Source organism: Aulostomus chinensis, chromosome 8 (assembly GCF_037954235.1).
Source record: "Aulostomus chinensis isolate RoL2024-O1b breed Wild chromosome 8, RoL_Achi_v1.0, whole genome shotgun sequence".
In the NCBI taxonomy this organism is placed as follows: Eukaryota; Metazoa; Chordata; class Actinopteri; order Syngnathiformes; family Aulostomidae; genus Aulostomus; species Aulostomus chinensis.
The window spans coordinates 18,786,817-18,807,907 of record NC_141327.1 but is presented as its reverse complement, the minus strand read 5'-3'; the positions used below and the strand labels follow the sequence as shown (position 1 = coordinate 18,807,907).

The following is a 21,091-nucleotide window of genomic DNA, read 5'->3' as shown; positions in this document are numbered from 1 at the left end:
TATCGATTCATGATGGTTTTATCGAGTTATATCTAAATAAAGCAAACAGCAAAGGTTTCTTCAGGTTCTGCTACTAGAAAAAAAACTACTTTTTTTCCTGACAGGTAACACAGTTAAAATTCACGTCTGGTACAAAAGTGTTACGCCTGCATCTGCCTCGAGGGTGGTTCAAGCTCCAAACACACTTCCTGTGTCAATGAAGGGAGAGATCAACTGTGTCCAGTCCTGAGCAGGCATAGATTTGTTTATTGTATCATAAATAATTTCACCTTTGCTGCAAAAAAACTCGGACCCTCCAAAAACAATCTCCATGAAACCCCTGAAGCATCGTCACATCAAAGCACTCGTAAAAACAAAGCTTGAGGTCACAAAGGTCAGGAGCTGTTGGTGAGATGGGATTTAGGGGCCCCTGAGGTGCACAGATGGCCAACTCCAGCTAGTTCACACTCGGAGTCTACAACCAGCTGGGTTAGCAGTCCTCTAGCTTCTCTTTGATCCTCTCTTTGATCATCTGTGGTTGACATTTCAGGACGAGCACAGTGAAACGAAATGGAATGGTTCCCGTAATTAAATACAACTCAGCCTTCTTTCACTTTCTGTGTGATAAATAAAACACTTGTGTTTTTGCTCTACTCATTATGTGGGTTTGCTGTGCGACAGTGGCATAAATCAGTGCATTATAATAGAAGTTAGTTTTATTTATCGCTGTAAATGTGTATTAGAGCTGCTAGGTTTGCTGCTTCTCATTCTGCTATTGTGGCTTCTGCTTTTCTCTTCTTTAACAAATTCTTCAGGAAGAACTCGCCTGTTAAGAGAAAAGTTATAAATTAGAAGAAAAAAAAAATCTGTCACATGACCTAAAAGTGCACTTAATAATCTTAAGTTCCATCCTGTCTTGTTTCACACTTGGTACCTCAGGAAGGAGCATCTGCAACTCCTTTTTGTACAGCAGAAAAAAATGTGAGGAGTGTGAAGGCTGTTGTTGGTTTGTGTGCTAGCAGAATTGTTTACAAAGTTGCTGATGGATTTGGGTGACAGATCTCGTTGGAATGAAAACCTGCAGGCACACGGCCCTGACTGGACCAGTTTGGACACCCCCGCCTTAGGTGAAGGAACAATCCTCAAGCTTTGGCGGAGGGATATGCTCTTGAACTAATGTCTAATTTTATAATATGAGGCTTTTGCAGAGTGCGTGATATTTGCTTGAAATATAGTTGTGGAGATGCTTAATACAGTAGTCCTCTGGGTCGCTGAACTAGACTGCATTCCACCTTGTTCATACGTAGAGTCCGTTTCTCACCTGCTTTGTAGGAGGATCGAACCAGTGGCCCGCTGGCAGTGTAGACGAACCCCATGTCATTCCCAACTTTCTCCCAGTGTGCAAACTTCTCCGGAGTGACATATTCTTCCACCTAAAGATGCACACGTTGCCAGAGTGTTTTATCACATCCACGAATTAGTGTTTCTCCGCTGTGCAGTGTGACATTCTTACCTTTAGGTGGCGTTTTGTGGGCTGCATGTACTGTCCCAGTGTTAGACAGTCCACTCCAGCCTCTCGCAGCTCTGCAACAATGGAGAAGCCATGTGTCTTCACATCAAGTCATTTCAAGTGTGGGAATGTCTTAGCTGGTGGGTGTACACACCAGTCAGGGTGTCTTGTATTTGTTGGTCTGTCTCTCCCAGTCCCAGCATGATGGATGTCTTGGTGAGCACAGTGGGTTTGACTTCTTTAGCGTGTTTCAGAACACTCAGAGACTGGTCAAAGTTTGCTCGGGGGTCTCGCACGTGCCTGCAAAAAGAAGAGAAAATACTGTCACATTACGTATTTCAAAGACTTCACGTGAACAAGTAAAACCATGACGTGTGTTGGATACAAGTTCTCTAGAACTGTAGTCTCCATGTACCACTCCAGACAATATCGGGCAGGCAAATCTAAATTTAGAACTCTCCTTTTGAGATGAAGTGGTTCTTAATGTTTCGTTGATGATCTCTAAAGGGGGGGGGGGGGGGGTGTAGCTGCATAGAAGGCTGCTGCTGATGAGTCGACCATGAAGATCCTGTTTTAGGTTTAACCAGTGATGGCAACATGGGAGTGCGTTTGTTCCTGATACATGACATCATCCACAGCAACGAGGTCATCCACACCCCTCCTGTTAGCTTAAAGTTCCTCCCAATTGCTTAGGAACATTTGCGATCAAAGCTTGTGATTTTTTTTCAGGAGGAATCATGGGAAGTTTAGGAGAACTACTTGTGGGAAGGTGAAACATTTTGTGAATATGAACCCTGATAGAGAAAAACCTCACAACTGAGAGCTTAGCTAAAAATGTCCATCCAATTAAAAAAGATGACACGCTACTTTCTGCTATTCAACCCGTCATTCTGTCATAAAACATTTCAGCTAAATAAACGTGGCTTTTATCACGTTCCAAATACCTTTGCAGTTGACGGACCGTCTCCACGTTGTGGGCGTACACATCCAGCCCTGACAGGGCGATCTTCTCCACTGCTGCCAGGTCACCACGAAAATCAGGGGTCAGACATTCCACAAGGATCTGAGAGTTCCTGGATGAAGGAAACACAGCTCATTCAGTGTGGGTGGATGATAATGGAGCAGCGTGACTTAGAGGGCCTGACTGAAACTGAAGGTAATATTCAGACAAAGAATCACTGTGGTATTTCATAATAATCTGCATCAATGGAAAGCAACAATGTGAAGCAGGTTAGGAAATACATCCAGACAGGCGACTGCGGAAAAGAGAGTCAACATCACAGTGACCTTTTCCAAATGAAACTGAAGTGCGAACATCTTCAGTTTTCTACAATGGGGGAGGGGCAAGTCTCCAAGCTCACCACTAGACGTCACTAAATCCTGCAGTCATGTTTGTTGGTCAAAATACATGTGAGCGGTCCAGAGGAGAGAATGTACCTTTCCTTCAGGTTAGAAACCGTCTCAGCAATATGCGCTGCACCTCCATCAGCAAGATCTGACATTAAAAAATAGAGCAGAACCGAATATTACAATTGTGATATATGATGATACTCACTATGATTTTAAAATATTGCATCTATTGAAGCAGAGACCCTTTCCTGACAATCAGGTGGAAATGTTACATACTGTAAAAGTTTATTATGGGAAAGACGATTGTAGTATTGAAATGAACACCTTGTGTAACTGCTGATTTCTACACACATTACCATCTCTGTCAACTGAGGTGAGAACCACATAGTCCAGGCCCCAGGCAGCAATGGCCTTGGCTGTATTGCAGGGCTCATTGGGGTCCAGAGGTGGGGGAAGACGTGCGGTCTTTACAGAGCAGAACCGACACCCACGGGTGCATGTATCCCCCATCAGCTAGACATCAAGAAAAAGAGAAAATCTGTTGGAAGATGCACGTGGTATACAGATTGCAGGCAAACCCTCGAAGAACTCTGTCACTAGGTGACAAGAGGATGACAGGACATGAAAACTTTTTGTTGAAAACACTCAGATATTCTACAAATAGAGAGTAGTCTTTGATAGAACCCCTGGATGCTGCACCAAACTCACCATGATGGTGGCTGTGGCCGTGGCGTACTCTCCCCCTCCCCAACATTCGCCAATATTAGGGCACCTGGCCTCCTCACACACCTGACAAATGAGACACACACACACACACACACACACACACACACACACACACACACACACACCTCTGATTCAAATGACATGACAAATGCACAAGGAACCAGATATTCTTCAATGCATTCAGGGCTTCCATCATATCAGTCGGATATTAAAGGGAGTGTTCAGTTATTTAGATGTTGAGTTATACGACAGCAATTATGAAGCAGCATGTCAGTAGTAGTACTAGTAGTACTAGTTGTACTAGTAGTAGTGGTGGTACAGTTTGTGCCTGCTGCTTAATCTGCCTCACAAGCTCAGGTATGAGTCGATGCTGAGCGATTTAAAAAAAAAAAGAAGCCAAATATCGGCTCAGTCCCTCAGTCCTCTACAACTCACTGTGTGAAGGTTGAGATCCCTCAACGTGTTCTTCAGCTTGTTGTAGTTCTTTCCGATGGGGATCTCTGTCTTCAGCCATGGAGGAAGACGTAGCCTGTTCCAACGCACAGCGGAGCCAATCAAGTGAGAGTAAGACTGAGCAACCTCCTATCAGACCTGTGCTCGAGTATTGTGACTGTAAAATCCTGATAACAAATGCAGTGTTCTACGGTCGTCAGGAAGTGCTGTGCTGGCAACACTGACATTATCATACCGTGTGCATTCTCTTATCCAGACCCTGAAAATGTACTCACCTCTCTCCCTTCTGTCTCTTGAGGTTGCCTCTGTATTCTTCCCAGTTGCTTTTTTCGGCGAGTTCCCCTGAGATGAACTCGTGCAGCGCGGGTCCGTCATCACCCAGGAGCTCCTTCTTCCTCTCAGTCTGTCTCGGGGAGGACTTGGCCACGGTTGACAGGCTGCTGGTGTAAACCTGCACAGGAGGGACCGAGGGTCACTTCACTAACCCTACACAGTTACACACACTGGTCACGACGCTGTCCGTGCTCACTTATTCTAGAAGTTACTTGTTATCAAAGCAGCTGTTACAAAACATAACATAACATAACATAACATAACAAAACATTAATGATCTGTTAATTAACGCTACTTCAGGGCCGGACATCCTGGACGACCGATCCTCGCAGTTTTCAACACTACATTCCAACACGAAGTTATTCGAGTAGCAGGAGGAAATACTGACATGCGGACTACTTCTGGGATTCAGCCATAGATGGTTTGTGGAAAAACGGCCAGCTACGCAACAACTATGCTTGAGCAGCGCCATGACATTAGCTAACAGCCAACTGTCATCAGAATATCGACAAGCGGCTACTTTGGTCTGATGGTGCGTTCTGGTGATTGCAGCACAATGGGAAGATCAGGCGATGGCAGTTCTACCGACGTGGAAGAATGTAGTCCTGTTTTTTTAGTCAGCAAGAATTATTTCCGTTTTAAAGCCAAAAGTCATTTCAAATGTTATTTACACTCCCACTGAGATGGAAATGTTGACAGTAATAATTATGAAATCAGTAAAAAAAAAAAAAAGTGGGGTTGTGGTGTTAATGTTTTCCTCACAATATGAAATTACGACCTCTTAAATGTCACAAAAAATGGTAGACTGTTTTATTACTTCAATATGTTCCAAATTATATTAAAAACAACAACAAAACTTTTCCGCGAATCAGTTTCTGATCGTCGATTGTTTGCTCATGCCTGGTATAGACACGTACGCACACTACAACAGCGTCGTGACGTCCTTCCTTCCCCCTTTCCTCTGCTCCCGGCGAGGTGAGGATAGCCGAAATTGTGTTTCCCAAATCTAATCTAAGTCCATCCGCGTCAATTAATAACGTCTCTGGTTTGAATTTCAACGGCTTGACGTGGATTTTAATGTATTTAACAATATATGCTGCATTTTGCCTCTACATGAGCTATGTTGGTGGTGAGATAGCTGTTTATCCAGTGGTTTGGTGTCCGTCTGAGGCCGACAGTGGAGTTGTCGGTGCTGAGGGCCGCGGCGAGACGAACTCTGTTTATTCAGAAGCCGCGGCGTGAATGACCTGATGCTGTTAATAACATTCACCACCGCGCTTCAGAATTGTTACTGGTTCTCTACCATACCGGGGAGGCTGGTGCCAAACCTTATGAAGCTTATTAGCATTAGCATCTATGCTAATATTACTTGACTTAATAGAGGGAGGATGTTTGCCACTGTCCACGTAGATTTTTTTGTTGTTGTTCATTTTATGAAACCTCTAAATTTATGCTGTTGTAGTAAATATTAGAATGGTGGGGGCAACAGCAGTCCTGTTTCTGATGCTGGACATGACGTTGTGTATCCCCGGAACATGTAGATGCCATTGAGTTAACAGTTGTAGTCAGCTAGAATTCAAGATGTCAGGCTTGGTCTCATAATACGTTTCTCACGCAGAATGAAGACCATTCTCAGCAGTCAGACCGTTGACATCCCCGACAATGGTAAGAATTTTGTTTTGTGCTTGTATTCTGGTGTGTGCTTTGAGAGCATTTTAGCACCGATGTTAACATTTGATTTCCCTTTACTTATTTGCCCTATTAACCCCCTTTGTTTCCTTCTGTGTGCAGTCGAGGTGAGGTTGAAGGGCCGGACGGTGATCGTCAAGGGTCCCCGTGGCAAACTCGTTAGAGAGTTCAACCACATCAACCTGGAGCTCAGCCTGCTGGGCAAGAAACAGAAGAAGGTACGGAAGACTGTTGGCTGGTTGTGGTCATGGTCCTTTTGATTTATTGAACCTGGAAATATTTATTTTAAAGGTGACTCAGTAGGCATATTGTCTTTTTGTAGAGAATAGTAACATCCTTCAGCCATACCCAAGTGAGAAGTACATTGGTTCAGTACTGGCATGTTAAAAGGTTGTGACTGACTGTGTCGTCCTCCTCAGCTTCGCGTGGACAAATGGTGGGGAAACAGGAAGGAGCTGGCCACAGTCCGCACCATCTGCAGCCACGTGCAGAACATGATCAAGGGTGTCACTTTGGTGAGATTAACTTGTTTGAGAGGTCGCTCTCATCAGGGGCTCTGCACGGTGCCCCTAAAGTTTGGTTTACGAGCGTGCGTGCCCCGCCCAGACACGGCAGGCCTGCCTCAGTGGCAGTGCGGCTGATGCACAACCCTGTGATTCCTTGTATGTTAGCTCGTGTCCTCTCAGGTCAACACACTGCTCTCATCAGTCTAAGGGCCTCTCAGTTCAGTGTGAGGGCCACAGCTACATGAGACCAATCACCGCTAGTAGAAAGTAACAAAGCTGTGGCCTCTATCGGTAAATGGTGGAGCTGAGACTCAACTAGTTGGAGTCTGTTTGCTGCACGCTCTGTTGATGAAGGTTAGATGTCGACCACTTCTACCAGCTGTCACCCAGCTTTGACAATTTTTTGACACATGGACCAACTTTCCAACAGAATTATGTCAGTGCTGGCCGTTCATCCGAATCTGGTGTGTGATCAGAAGTCAGTGCCGCACCACAGGTTGTGATTTCTGAGTATTCGATGGATCGCCTCGTCTCGTTGTGCTCAGGGTCTCTGTTGCTTCTGTCTGACTGCAGGGTTTCCGGTATAAAATGCGGTCTGTGTACGCCCATTTCCCCATCAACGTGGTCATTCAGGAAACAGGAACCATGGTGGAGATCAGGAACTTCCTGGGAGAGAAATTCATCCGCCGTGTCAGAATGAGAACAGGTACGTTAAAATATTGACCTAGTAGTTTTTAAAGTATGTTTGATGGTGAGGCGACCTCAGCTGTACTGAAGAATGGTGGCAAAATTCATTGCAGTCGCAGCAAGTTAGTGTCTGTCATGATGTAACGGCCAAAGTGATGAAGCTGCTGTTGTTTAAACTTGGTCGTTGAGTGACATCACGTCATTATTAGAGTGTTATTCAGTGACATTTGCAGTAGCGTTGTAACACGTAATAAAGGGCTGACAGTTTTTGTGTGATCCTGCAAAGAGTCGAGTAGGCAGTACTTGAGCAGATGTCAGCTTAGTGTCCATGTTGCACAAATTTTCGGGTGGCTTGATCCATCTGGGTTCTTCCTGAGGTTTAAAACGGCTGCACAAGTGATTTTCATCAGAGATTTCATCTCATTTAAAAGGAAACGTTTGCTCCCGCAGGTGTGACGTGCTCAGTCTCTGCAGCCCAGAAGGACGAGCTGGTTCTGGAGGGCAATGATATTGAGCTTGTGTCCAATTCAGGTACGACGGTCACGTCTTGCTAAGTTGTCCTCAGTGAAACAGGAGTCTCTCTTCACATCAGGTCTGAGACCGATTCCAGACCAAATCCAGTGCTGCTGGGCAGACGCCAGTTCTTCTCTTCATTGCATTAGAGTATTGATGGGACAAATGTCAAGTACTCAGACTTGGGTGTCAGGAGCTCCCAAGAAGTTTTTTCCCTTCTGCGTTGTCACACTGGGACTCAAATGCACAAAAGTCCCTCCACTAACATTTAGCTTGAAGCTAATTACAACTGAAGGCGCCCCAAAAAAACCTATTAGCAATCTCCTCGAGGGCTTCGTCCAATATAATCCACATCTGTGTAATCAGTAATCCGTGAACACTAGAAAGCTGGACTGCGCTTGTTCAGGGAAGTGCTGAACTGGCTGGGTGGTAAAGGCGTGGATTATATCGGCCGATACGCTCAGGTGGTGAACTGATGTCATCAGGACTTGGAGTGTGTGGCTGTGCCGAGAGATTTAATGCCCGATGTCAACGAGTGGCTACAAACCCTCCAACATCAGTTGAGCTGCATTCCAAACCTGCATTTGCTGAAAGCCCAAACAGTGAAACTGCTGTAGGACCTGAAGTAGCACCTGTGGGCCTGGTGCTCTCCCCCACCCACCCTGTGTACCCACTGTGATCCCTGTGATGTGCTGTGTGTGTTTGTGTGTGTGTGTGACCCTGACTTCTCTCTGTTCCAGCTGCTCTGATCCAGCAGGCCACCACAGTCAAAAACAAGGATATCAGAAAGTTCTTGGACGGTATTTACGTGTCTGAGAAGGGAACGGTAGTGGAGCCGGATCAGTAAAAGTTACATCTCACCTTGTAGAGGTTAGAAAATGCCGTCGAGTCTTCCCGTGGCCTCCGGGGGGAGCTGTCCTCTTTTTCTTCTGCATTTCACTCTTTTCTGCTGGTGGTGTGCTGTCTGGCAAAAACCCCTTTAAAAAAAAAAAAAAAGGATAAAAATACAAATGCATTAAGTAATTTTGTTAAGTTCTTGTATTTTGATTTGTATTTTTAATCCATTTTACGAATGAATCTGTGCTTTCTGTTTGTCTGCTTTTGTTTCCTCTTCCAGAAATGTCTGTAATTACAAGTTAATGCTTCAGTTGTGTGAAACGCGCTGGCTTGAAGAGTGACTCTGTTTTCTATAACGCGCCTCCTCTACCAGACTGAACATCTAAATCCCTGCGTGTGTTTTCATGGTTAAGAATCAAATCCTCACATTCTAGAGGCTCCAACCAACAAATGTTTTGCATCAAGGAATCTGTTAATCCAGTCGTTGCTGGTTTTTATCTGAGAATTGTCAGTTTAAAAAACAAAAAACGGCTCTGTGGATACGGACAAGAAAAGGCAAACAACTTTCAGTTGGTTTGAGAGGAATGTGATGAATCAAAAATGGATATGAATTTGAGTGAGTTGATTCCACAGAGGGAATATAATTTTTACCCAGACTTTTTTTTTTTTTTTTTTTTGCTTCATTAACGGCAGCACGCATGGTTTCTCTTGCTGAACGCTGTCCTTGTGCTTCGCTCGCTGGTGTCTGACTTCCTGAAACCACCTACTCTCGGCTCACTCTGCACATCTTGTCCTTTTTCAGCGGCCTTGATCCAACAGGCCACCACGGTCAGGAAGAAGGACATCAGGAAGTTCTTGGACGGCATCTACGTCAGCGAGAGAACCACCGTAGTGGAGCTGGATACTGAGTAGATGTTCACTGTGTCCTGTTGTGACCAATAAAATTATCAGCTTTTCCAGTTAAACCACTTTGTCGCATTGATCTAATTTGTTCAACCAGCTAGCAGAGTGGGAGAATGGCAGCGTCTGTGGTTTGCATTTCATTCTATTAAAGTCTCTGCCAAAGTTTGTTGCAACGCATGAGTTTTTGCTTTCAGAATTGTTGAAAGTCAGTTTGAGAGGCTGAAAAGAGCAGGGTCCTGGTGGCCAGTCCACTCCTACACGTGGAGACGGGGAGGAGCTTGACCACATCCTGGGACCGTAGGGTTCTAGCTGGATAAGAGGATTCTCTGAGCCCCGGCAATGGAGGGCTTTGTATTTTAGACAAAGGATTTTGAATTCAGTTTGGATTTGAAAACCAAAGCAGAAAAGCAATGAGAGAATTACCTGCTTCTAGTTCACGTCGAACGAGCAGCGGCGTGTTGGACTGTCAGGTGATCCTTCAGTCGAAATACTGTTCACTTCAAATACACATTGATGGTGATACATACCAGTACTAATACCCTTTTACTTGAGTAACATCTTCAATACAGGACTTTCATTTGTATCATAGTACTTTCACAGTGTAGTATTACCACTTTTACTTCTGAAAAGGATAGGAATGCCTTCTGTTGTTGGTTTTATCAATACCAGAGTGTGTTTGGGTGGCTGTTCAGCATTTTAATAATTAAACCAAGCAAATAAATTAGAAAATGCCATCCCAAGGGTTCAAAAAAGCATAATAGTTACCAACTTTCCACCGTGCCTCCTTATTGTAAACCATCCATTGTCGTCTTCCACTTATTTCTTACTAGTAAGGGTCGTGGGGGGGCTGGAGCCTATCCCAGCATCAACGGGCGAGAGGCGGGGTTCACCCTGGACAGGTCACCAGTCCATCGCAGGGCCAACACACAGACAAACAACCATTCACACTCACATTCACTTTAGAGTATCAATCAGCCTCGTCCCCAAATTGCATGTCTTTTTTGACTGTGGGAGGAAGCTGGAGTACCAGAGAGAACCCACGCAGGCACTGGGAGAACATGGAGACTCACACAGAAAGATCCTGTGCTGGAGCCTGGAACCTTCTAGCTGTGAGGCCACAGTGCGAACCACTGCACCACCGTGCAGCCCTCCCTATTGTAAACCATGAGTAACCATTCTTGGAAAAAATATGAGATGAATTATAACTAACTGGTCAACTTATTCTATTCCATTCTTCTCTGTAGGAAAAAGAGTGGTTGTGGTATACAATTAAACCATTTGATTATAATTACTGGTGTCCAGGAGAACCAGACGGTCCTAAAACCAAACCTAAAGGTGCATAAAATCCTTCACATGGTTCAGACATCACCACATTCCAGTATCTAGGAATGACAGGGCCCTTGGTTGTCAAAGCATTCAGCGCACTGGTCAAGTTATTTTTCATAAGATTGCTGTTAGCAATTAGCTACAACACATGAAAAACCCTACGTGAATCATCCATGACGACCTCGTCCCTGAACGCGAGTCTGCACGTGTCACGTCAGAGTGGTCGCCGTCGGTGGTGGTTGTTTACTAATGAAGACAACAATTCCCATGATTCCGTGCTACTTCACAATGCCATCAAACTTTTTTTTTTTTTAATTTTTATTTTTAGAAAACATTTCACTTGTAATCCTGAGTGATAGAAATCCCGCTCTGTGCTCTTCAAGGACACAAGACGGACAATAAAAGAGGCTTGTGTTTGAAAATGTGTCCCATCAGTTTTTGCACAATTTTTAAATCACATTTTTGTCAGCTCAAATCGGATTTTAAGAATTCTAGAAAGAGATTCTGAATCGTGTCCGAATATATAAAAAAATCTTGACGGCAATACATTTTTTCCCTGTCAAATGGGTTCTGATGCCATGTAGTTTACGTCTCAGCAGTTGTTTGTTTTGGTTTGTTTTTTTAACTAACAGTTTGGCCTTTGTTTTTCTCCAACCTGTTTTAGCAAAAAGGGCAAAGCCAGAGTTCTTAGTCAAATCCTTATGGTATATTTTACCCTTATGATGTCATTGTAAGCAAGCTTGTGTCTTTTCTGTGTGTTTCCACCGTTTCAGAGCTCGACCAGTTGTTGTGTGGTTGGTGTTAACAGATGGAGAACACTGGGTGGAGTTGGAGCGTTACAGGCTGCTCTCTCCGGTCTGTGCCCTGCACCTGAAGTGACAGGGAGGCGTGAAGCCTCATCAGACGCACAACCGCCCAGCAGACGTGTGACTGTGTCCGTCTGAGCCTCTGTTATTGTTCCAACAATCTCTGCACTGATGTCACATCTGTAATCTTCTGCCAAATTAAAAATGCGAGAACAGAGCGCCTCGTCTTGACTTCAATAAGTGAGGGTTCTATGCAACGCTGGAACTGCATATTAACCTGCTGTATCAACAGATCTTTGAAAAAACTTCTGTTTGAAAAAAATGGAGCGAACAACACACTTACAGGCTATGGGTTTCATTTATTTGCTTTATAAATGACTCCAGTTATTTTCTAAACACTTAATAGGCATTGTTTTTTGTTTTTACTTTAAGTTGTTTAAATGTAATTTAAATAAATGCTAACTATACAAGTTCCACAGCCGATTGATTTTGTGATGATGATGATGATGATGATGATGATGATGATGATGATGATATAATGGAAAGCAGTTCTTCATTTTGTAAATGGGAGGAATGTCACGTATTATTACATAATATAATACATAATATAATTTGAATTACTGAAAACTGAAAACCACACATTGATGTTAACTCACTGATCTGTCCTCAAAAACACGAAGATGTGTTTTAGTGAAAGTGTATCAGTTCCAGGCAGTGACGCGCGCTGCTGCCGCCACATAGTTACTGCGTCATCTCCGGGCGACGGCAAAATCCCGCTTCGCGCCAAGCAGTTCCGTGATTTTTCTCCTCGTCTGACTACTAATCCGTCTCAAAGTTTGTGAAAGTGGTCCATAATGGTACGTAACAAATGTCACATGTGTGTTCGCTCTGCCGACGGACTGTCACCGTCAACAAGAGGTCAGAAATGCTGCAAAGCTGCTCGCTACGTTTGAAACCTAACGGCAGGCGAACTGCGCAGTGTTAGCAAAAGCTAGAGGAGATAAACTTGTCAACTTGCTATCACAAGTTTCTCGTGTTGTTGTCTTATGTTTGGTTGATTTTGGGCCTTGTCAGAAATATAAAAGGAATAAACGCGTTGCTAACACTACACTGCAGCTCTGCTAGCGTTGATAACATTGAAGTGCTTGGTTACATGTTGAGTTTGTACGCAGGACATCAGGCGGTTCTTCGCACCAACACAAGCAAAGCCTGCAGTCCAGAAGACCCCCCTCTCTTCTAGCGAGGAGGGGAAAAAGAAAAAGACCACTAAGGTAAGGAAGGACATAATGACGTCACTACCTTTCTTGTTACGGCTTCTCATTTTCATGTTCTTATTAATGACTGCGTTTGGATTATGTGCATCAGGTGAACAGCTCCAAAACAGAAGTGAGACCCAAGGAAAATGAGAAAAAACGGAAAAAGCGTGCAGTAATAGAATCAGGTAATTTTTAACTTTGTAGTTATATTTTTGCTTGTGATTTTGATGAACTCCAGTTTGATCTTCTCCTGTTATAATTTCATTTGACATGAAATCAGAGTGGGTCCCGTTTTATTTTATTCAGTCTAAATTTAAACTCTACGATTGTGGTGATTTCCAATGTCAAAGACTGCCTGATAATGACCGCTGCTCTATGGTGTAATCTGGCTGGACAGAAATCTTCGGGGTTCAAAGCTGTTGATTTTTCAGTTTCTTCGTCGTTTCTTTTCTTGTTTTTCCTTATGTGTCTTGTTGCTTTTCATCCTACCTGAGTTTTTAATTCACTTTCAATCTTTCTATTACTCTCTGCCCAGACTCAGACTCAGAGGAGTCATCAAGGAAGTCAACGAAACCTCCTAAACAGAAGCAGAAGAGCAGCAAGGCAGAGCCGTCTGTTAAAAGAGATCCTGTGCAGTACGTCTCTGAAACAGGTACGAGCTCTGGCGTCATGTCGCTGACGGAAATGTTGGGGCAGCGAGTTCTGAAATCCATCTTGTTGTTTATTCCCTTGTTACCTGGGTTCTGTGCTGCTGTAAATGGGTCACGGTAGAATTGTATCACAGTACAATATCCATAGCAGGGGCTGGAATATCAGCATTGTTGGGGGGGAAAGGTGCGATGAGTTGCTGTATGGAATTTATTGCACAAATGTTCTCTCGTTAAAGAAGGTTTGTTTACAGGATACTTTCCTTTTGACTGCAGACTCAGACGGTGACACCTTTCAGACCTTGAAGAAAACCTCAAAATCCAAACAGAACGGCACTTCCAAACCCACCAAGTCCGAGACAGAGAGGTGTCGTGCAGATGTCAAAGAAGCCTTGAAGTCTCCCATCAAACCGTGTTCCACTCAGGGGAAATCAGCGGTGAAGTCTCCCTCAGTGCCTGCCACTCTCAAGTCAACGCCGCCTCCTCGACCCAAACAAACTCCCACCTCGGTGTTGGACTATTTTGGCAGTGGAAACATTCAGCGCTCGGATAAGAAGCTGGTGGCCAGCACGAAACGAAAAGCTGTGAGTACTGACAAATAATTTCCTTCTCTTGCTACCCTTGAAAGCATTGACCAGGTCCTCTCCCCCCGTTCATCACGCTGTCCTCCTCAGCCGGTTCAGGACCCAGACGATCTGAGCGATGAGCAGATCGCTCGACAGCTGCAGATGGACGAGGACATGGAGGTAAGCAGAAATCTCTCAGCCTTTTATCACACCGGCTTTGAGGATTGGTACTCTTTTACCCAGTGGGTTTTCCTATAGAAGCCAATTCTGTCTTTACTGATTGAGTTAATCACTTGAAGAAAGTCAGTTCTTCTGATTTATGATATAATGCTTGCTTGAATAAAACAAATCCCAGCAGTCAGAGTAGAGGAAGGCTCCTGCAGGCTGTCCCGCTGCATTGCTCTTAGGTCTATCATGATGTTCCGGTCTGTCTGGCCTTCATCGGGTATAAAGCTAAGTAGCACTGTGTTATTTGCGGTGTAGCTTCTCTGTGCTCAGGCTTTTGTTTTCTGACTTCACTCAGCTGGAAAAGCAGGTCCATGAGGATGAGGAGTTCGCCAGAACGTTGGCCATGTTGGACGAGGAGCCGCAGGCGAAGAAGGTAATGAAACCAATCACGCCGAAGGTGAACGCTTCATGTCACCGGTGGTTAAATGCAGGCTTGTCTTTCTCCAGGCTCGTAAAGGTTCGGATGAAAAACGAGCTCCTCCCTCATTCCCCACAAAGAACAACACAGACAGCTCAGCAAAGACCAGCAGAAGAGAGAGCGTGTCAGAGGATGCGATCAGTCTGTCTCCTAAGAAGAACCCTGCCGCCATTACAGCCAGCTCCAAACTGGCGATGATGAAGCAAAAGGATGAGGAGAAATATAGAGGAGCAATGAGCAAAACACCCAATACTCCCACAAAAATGAAAATCTCTCCCAAAAAGGAGCCCATTGCTTCACCCAACTCAGACAAGAAGTTCACACCCAAACCAGGAACCACACCTACCGCCCTCAAAGTATCTCCCAGGAAACCAGAGGTGGGTGTCGTCAGTCAAACCACAGCGTATCCTAGTCAGGGGGATTCATTGTGTTTCTCCCGATGTGATCAGAGCACGAACACGAGCCCCGATGACCCCGAGAAAAAGAGGGTCAACGCCTCAGCCTACAGGAACTACCTCAACCGAGACGGACCACGAGCTCTGGGATCCAAGGAAATCCCCATGGTAACACACACACACACACACGAACCTCATGAAGTTGGAGACAAAAATGGCATCAAAGCAGTCAGAATCTGAAGTGGGCAAGGAACCATTCTTTAAACTGTGTGTGTCTGTGTTTGTTGTCTTTTTTCCAGGGAGCTGAAAACTGTTTAGAGGGGTGTGTGTTTGTGCTGACGGGGGTCCTGGAGTCTATAGAGAGAGACGATGCTAAATCCCTCATCGAGCGCTACGGTGGCAAAGTGACGGGTAACGTCAGCAAGAAGACCACCTACCTGGTGCGGGGCAGAGACAGCGGAGTGTCGAAGCTGGAGAAGGTGACCAACATCTACACACCAGACTCGAATAATTCGGCAAATGTGTACAACCGTATATGTTGTATTATAACTTTTGAGTGAGTGGCTAAAAAGTGACCAGAACCATACAGTGAATGTTTTAACAAAAATGCATGCAAGGGTCACTAAAAGTGTGTGACCTTAATTTCAGTTTTACACAGTTTTATTCTCAGAGGCGTACGTCACCTGACACTGACAAATATGGTCATAAGCATCCTGGAAAATATTCCAAATCTCTGCGCCTGCAGAAAAATGAGTTCAGAGTCATGAATAATGACGTATTATTGCTGTGACTGAAACTAGAAGCCTTTTTGCAAGCCTGGAGTTGTGACTCTGCTGTGCTGCTCAGGCGGAGAGCATGGGTACAACCATCCTGGATGAGGATGACCTCCTGGAGCTGATCAGAACCAAACCAGGAAAGAAGTCCAAGTACGAGATTGCGGCAGAGGCTGAGGTCTGCGTTTCGAATCTTTGCGCTGTTTGTTTTAAAAGCATTGCTGGAACTTGTTTTCATGTTTTCTTATATTCTGCTCTTTCAGAGCAAAGCCTCAAAGACCAAGAATCCTGCCAGCCAGTCCTCAAAGTGCACCCCGAAAACAGAGAAAACTTCTCCATCCAAAGGCAACTCCAGATCCCCTCACACCCCAAGTCCATCAAAGACTGGCCAGGTGAAAGGTCACAGTGCCAGGACCAAAGATGGCGGCACCCCATCCGGAAGAGGCTCGGGTCACACGGCCCGGAGGGAGCTGGGTCTTTCTTCTTCGGCTGCTTCATCTTCCACGCCGATGACCTTGGAGGATGCTAGTCTGCTGTGGGTGGACAAGTACCGGCCGTGCTCTCTGAAAGCTGTGATCGGCCAGCAGGGGGAGCAGAGCTGTGCCAACAAGCTGCTACGGTGGCTGCAGAACTGGCACAGACACCATGGAGGGGGCACCTCCAAACCCGCAGGTAGCAGACTGGTCATCTATGTCTGCAACTGGAAACCGGAGCTCGATTAATCCCAGTGAATGTGTGGTTTTTTGTTGACCAGCTGCCAGGCTGGGGAAGTTTGGAGGAGGGAGAGATGATGGATCAGGGCACAAAGCTGCTCTGCTCTCTGGACCTCCGGGTGTTGGGAAGACCACCACAGCAGCCCTGGTCTGTGAGGTCAGTCTGACAGCACACACTCTATGGACACTTGAATGGGTTCATAATGACTAACTAACACACTGCACCCCTGACCAACCCTGGGATGAGGCAACTCACGTTGCTCTTCATGAATAAAGAGGGGTTAGGCCTGGCCCTGGCCCTGGAAATCTCCAGTCCCCCCTCCCTGGCCCTGGAAATCTCCAGTCCCCCCTCCCTGGCCCTGGAAATCTCCAGTCCCCCCTCCCTGGCCCTGGAAATCTCCAGTCCCCCATCCCTGGTCCTGGAAATCTCCAGTCCCCTCTCCCTGGCCCTGGAAATCTCCAGTCCCCCCTCCCTGGCCCTGGAAATCTCCAGTCCCCCCTCCCTGGTCCTGGAAATCTCCTTTCCCCCTCCCTGGCCCTGGAAATCTCCAATCCCTCCTCCCTGGCCCTGGCCTGTTGATTTTGTTGTGGATTTCCCAAAAAAGTGTTCAGGATTTTCCGTTTTGATGGCATGTTGGCTGTTGTGGATCATGAATCACCCGAGACGGGCGGAGGAAGTTTAGCGGCAGCCCTCTTGGTGCTGGAGGATTCTCAGGTTTTCTTTGTTAGTTTCTTGTTCTAAACTAGAAGGTCTGGCGTTGTTCGCTGTCTATTTTGTAAGTTCTCAAACATTTCCCTACGTGGGAGATCGAGGCTTGTATGGTGCAGAAGAAGGAGATCCCAGCTGTTGTTGAATTCTCTCCATTCAGAATGTTTTGGTGTTTGTGCTGTTGTTTGCTCAAAAAGCCCTTCTTACGACAAAACACTTTTTCGAACATTATTGTTGGTGGAAAGTCTGTCTGCAAGCTGTTTCCTGAAAACTGGTTGAGGTGCATGGGTGCGGGTGTGTCTGCAGGAGTTGGGGTTCAGCTACGTGGAGATGAACGCCAGCTGTACCCGCAGCAAGAACAGCCTGAAGGAAGTGGTGGCTCAGTCCCTCAACAACACCAGTATCCAGAACTTCTACAAAGGTGAACCTCCTTTTTCATTGATTAACTTTTACGATTATTGTTTCTCTGTCATTTCTTTTAACCTTCAACCTGTGTGACATCGTGGATGGAGACAGACGTAAAAAATAAGGTGACAGAGATGGTTCATTGATACTTTTGGCTACTCCTGGTCGAAGTGTAATTTTGGTCGATTTTTGAAGTGTAAAAGTAAATGCAGCCGCTGGAGGAAGCAAATATGAGACGGACAGATGAACGGGAGTTCATCGACCGTTCCCAGGACTCCCGTCGCCGCACGACACGTCTTTGCTGGCTGCTGAAGAAACGTCATTGTCAGTCTAACTTAATAGTTTAAGGTTAACTTTCATGTTCGTAAATTTGTGGTGTTGTTGTTTTTTGTTTTGTTTTGTTTTAATTTAAACCTGTGGAGTGGGTTAAGTTCCCTGTGTTTTGTATTGTGTGTTTTTACAGGTACGTCTCAGACAGTCAGCAGTAAACACGTCCTGATCATGGACGAGGTGGATGGAATGGCTGGAAATGAGGATCGCGGAGGAATGCAGGTACATAGACACGCTCAGAGGAAATCATAGCCACGCCACACGCACCACCGCACAGGCGTGTGAGGATGCAGCCTGCATTTATCACAGCAGTGATGAAATCTAAAATTAATGAATCAAAAATCACAACTTTGCAGCTCACACCAGGTGGTATTTATCCGCTTGCTTTCTTTCTTCTTCTGTCTTTCAAAGTTTGATCATTCGCGATCATTTGGTTCTCAGTTATGTTTTGGACCTCGTGTTTCCCTCAGGAACTGATCGGCCTGATCAGAACCTCCAAGATTCCCATCATCTGTATGTGCAACGATAGAAACCACCAGAAGATCCGGTCTCTGGCCAACTACTGCTTCGACCTGCGCTTCCAGAGGCCGCGGCTGGAACAGATCAAGGTACAAATACACCCTCAGACACCTGCAGCTAATGTCCAGCAGCAGGCTAACTGCTTATTTCAAATGTTTCTAATATTATAATAGATTTTTGAGGTACATTTTTGGAATCTTCATAATCTCACTTTTCGTCATCTTCTCTTGTTTTCTATTTTTCAGGGAGCCATGATGTCCATCGCTTTCAAGGAGGGGATCAAGATCCCTCCCCCTGCCCTGAATGAAATTATCTTGGCCTCCAATCAGGATGTCAGACAAGTAAGAAAGACAACAAAACTTGCAGTATCAGAGGGAGACCAGAGATGTTCTTCTGACTCCTCCTGCTGTCTCACCAGGTGATCCACAACCTGAGCATGTGGTCGGCCAAAGACAAGGTGATGACGTACGACCAGTGCAAGTCTGACGCCGCCAGCGCACGCAAGGACATGAAACTGGGGCCGTTTGACGTTTGCAGAAAGGTGTTTGCCTCTGGTGAGGAAACGGCCCACATGAGCCTCATCGACAAGTCTGACCTCTTCTTCCACGACTACTCGCTAGCGCCCCTCTTTGTTCAGGAGAACTACCTGAATGTCCGTCCCGCTGCTGCCCGGTAAGAGAAGCCTGCTGTATGGAGCTATGCTAACTAGCTTCAACGCTGTGTTTGTTTGCCAATCCTTGAATGTCAGGTTCATTTTTCTTCTGTCTCAGTGGCGATGTGAAGTCCCACCTGGTGCTGCTCAGCAAGACGGCTGACTCCATCTGTGACGGAGACCTGGTGGACAGACGCATCCGCTCTGGGCAGAACTGGTCACTGCTGCCGACGCAGGTAACGCGAACCTGACGCAAAATAGTCACACACACAAGCCGCTGTATTTGAGGCTCATGCTTGTGTTGTGCTTCCAGGCCATCTATGCCAGTGTGATACCAGGTGAGCTCATGAGGGGCTACATGAGTAGTTTCCCCACGTTCCCATGCTGGCTCGGCAAAAACTCCTCCACCAGTAAACATTTGCGCCTCGTCCAGGAGCTGGCCTCTCACATGAGTTTGAAGTAAGCATGGCCTGCACCAGCTGATGCCTCCCCTACTCAAACACAAAGCCAGTCTGAAGGAGTTGTACGTGTCTTCTCCCGCAGGACGTTGAGCAGCAGACAGGCGGTGAACCTGGACTACCTTCACCACCTGAGGCAAGCGCTGCTGACACCGCTTCAGAGAGACGGAGCGGAGGGCGCCGCTCAAGCTGTGCAGCTACTGGATGACTATCAGCTCATCAAGGAAGATGTGGAGAGCATCATGGAGATCAGTGTTTGGGGAGGAAACCCTGACCCCTACTCCAAACTGGATGCCAAGGTCAGGGGGGGCCCATTGGCTTAGAAACAAACAGGCTTCATGTAAAAATGATCTCTCGCTCTTCCCTCTGCTGTTTTTACCCATTTATGACCATAGAGGTGTTGACTTAAAAAAAAAAATGCACTGCACAAATTCAGTTGAACCACAGTTTGATGATGCCGTCCCTGGTAGATCCTCTAAATGTCCAACATTCAGTCTTGATGGAAGCTTTGTTTGTCTCCGTCTCTGTCCAGGTGAAGGCAGCTTTCACACGGACGTATAACAAAGAAGCTCACCTGATGCCATATTCCCTGCAAACTGTGAAGAAGGGCCGTCGTGGTGGCGGCGGGGAGTCTGAGTTGGGAGGGGAGGACATGGAGAGAGACGTCCAAGAATCAGAGGATGAAGGGGACAACCTTAAAACTGATGCTATGATCAAAGTAAGAGTGTTTCTATGTTACTTGAACGTGAAAAACAGTTGGTTGTGTTTGTCTGTGTTTGTAGCTTTTCTTGTGTCTGTGATTTGTTTTGTTTTTCCTTCTCTGCAGCAGAAGAAGGTCAAAGCCACCAAGGAGTCCAAGAAGGAAAAGACACAGGATCCTGGGAAGGGCAAAGGAAAGGGGAAAGGCAAGGCTAAGAAATGACCAGCGACGTAGAACCAAGTCTCCTGGTCTGCTCCAACCAACTCCAACACCTGCCTGTGCTCTTGCATCAATCCTTTAATGAGCAGCACCAAGTGGAACTGCTCTTAAACTCCAGGAAACTCACTCGTGTCATCAGTTTTTGTCTTTTTTACTTCAGAGTACGATCATGCCTGTACACCTGTCTGTCTGTCTGTCTGTCCGTCCTCCAACTGCGGAGGCTGTAAATAATGTGACGTCAGCATAACAGACTGTTACCTTCTGCTACGGCAGCAATACTGGATTACACTTAGACTTGCTTTAACATGAGCACTGATCGTTTTCTGTAAATTGCAATTTTGTAAAAAAAAAAATCACTAGTGATAGAAAAAATGTGTCTGATTTATTTCTTACAAAATTTTTCAGACCGAGTACATTGGGAGTGAAGACATCCATAATAAAATTTTTATGAAATTTAACTTATCACAACCCACTATGATTGACAT

At 45.6% G+C, this 21,091-nt stretch overlaps 3 protein-coding genes across 3 annotated transcripts; 2 read left to right on the top strand and 1 right to left on the bottom strand.

Annotated features, from left to right (window-relative positions):
- Positions 1–223: 223 nt before the first annotated feature.
- lias (lipoic acid synthetase) lies at positions 224–4,896 on the bottom strand. The gene is made up of 11 exons (XM_086211479.1): positions 4,740–4,896; positions 4,294–4,469; positions 4,001–4,094; positions 3,548–3,628; positions 3,196–3,352; positions 2,927–2,984; positions 2,434–2,562; positions 1,644–1,789; positions 1,493–1,563; positions 1,301–1,412; positions 224–805 (listed from the first exon to the last, which is right to left on the bottom strand). The coding sequence occupies exons 1-11, from the start codon at positions 4,821–4,823 to the stop codon at positions 744–746; spliced, it is 1,170 nt and encodes a 389-aa protein (XP_086067605.1). The 5' UTR covers positions 4,824–4,896; the 3' UTR covers positions 224–743.
- Positions 4,897–5,249: 353 nt separating this feature from the next.
- Positions 5,250–9,548, top strand: rpl9 (ribosomal protein L9). The gene is made up of 8 exons (XM_086211481.1): positions 5,250–5,326; positions 5,970–6,016; positions 6,143–6,258; positions 6,460–6,555; positions 7,120–7,252; positions 7,684–7,764; positions 8,487–8,616; positions 9,386–9,548. Exons 2-7 carry the CDS (start codon positions 5,971–5,973, stop codon positions 8,591–8,593), a joined length of 579 nt encoding a protein of 192 aa, XP_086067607.1. The 5' UTR covers positions 5,250–5,326; position 5,970; the 3' UTR covers positions 8,594–8,616; positions 9,386–9,548.
- A 2,802-nt stretch (positions 9,549–12,350) lies between these two features.
- rfc1 (replication factor C (activator 1) 1) lies at positions 12,351–21,061 on the top strand. The gene is made up of 23 exons (XM_086211469.1): positions 12,351–12,475; positions 12,791–12,889; positions 12,984–13,059; positions 13,410–13,526; positions 13,798–14,105; positions 14,196–14,267; positions 14,611–14,688; positions 14,763–15,110; positions 15,183–15,296; positions 15,428–15,607; positions 15,975–16,079; positions 16,165–16,573; positions 16,656–16,771; positions 17,630–17,744; positions 18,192–18,280; positions 18,529–18,666; positions 18,823–18,918; positions 18,996–19,249; positions 19,348–19,465; positions 19,543–19,688; positions 19,773–19,986; positions 20,220–20,405; positions 20,514–21,061. The coding sequence occupies exons 1-23, from the start codon at positions 12,473–12,475 to the stop codon at positions 20,607–20,609; spliced, it is 3,477 nt and encodes a 1,158-aa protein (XP_086067595.1). The 5' UTR covers positions 12,351–12,472; the 3' UTR covers positions 20,610–21,061.
- The last annotated feature ends 30 nt before the right edge of the window (positions 21,062–21,091 follow it).

Coding starts and splice junctions, on each gene's coding strand:
- lias (XM_086211479.1), bottom strand. CDS start 4,823: ATGGCGCTGCTCAAGCATAGTTGTTGCGTAGCTGGCCGTTTTTCCACA. Junction 4,095..4,293: donor AAGAGACAGAAGGGAGAGAG/GTGAGTACATTT, acceptor GCGTTGGAACAG/GCTACGTCTTCCTCCATGGC. Junction 1,413..1,492: donor CCACAAAACGCCACCTAAAG/GTAAGAATGTCA, acceptor GTGCATCTTTAG/GTGGAAGAATATGTCACTCC.
- rpl9 (XM_086211481.1), top strand. CDS start 5,971: ATGAAGACCATTCTCAGCAGTCAGACCGTTGACATCCCCGACAATG. Junction 6,017..6,142: donor CGTTGACATCCCCGACAATG/GTAAGAATTTTG, acceptor TTCTGTGTGCAG/TCGAGGTGAGGTTGAAGGGC. Junction 6,556..7,119: donor TGATCAAGGGTGTCACTTTG/GTGAGATTAACT, acceptor GTCTGACTGCAG/GGTTTCCGGTATAAAATGCG.
- rfc1 (XM_086211469.1), top strand. Junction 15,111..15,182: donor TATCTCCCAGGAAACCAGAG/GTGGGTGTCGTC, acceptor CGATGTGATCAG/AGCACGAACACGAGCCCCGA. Junction 17,745..18,191: donor TATCCAGAACTTCTACAAAG/GTGAACCTCCTT, acceptor GTGTTTTTACAG/GTACGTCTCAGACAGTCAGC.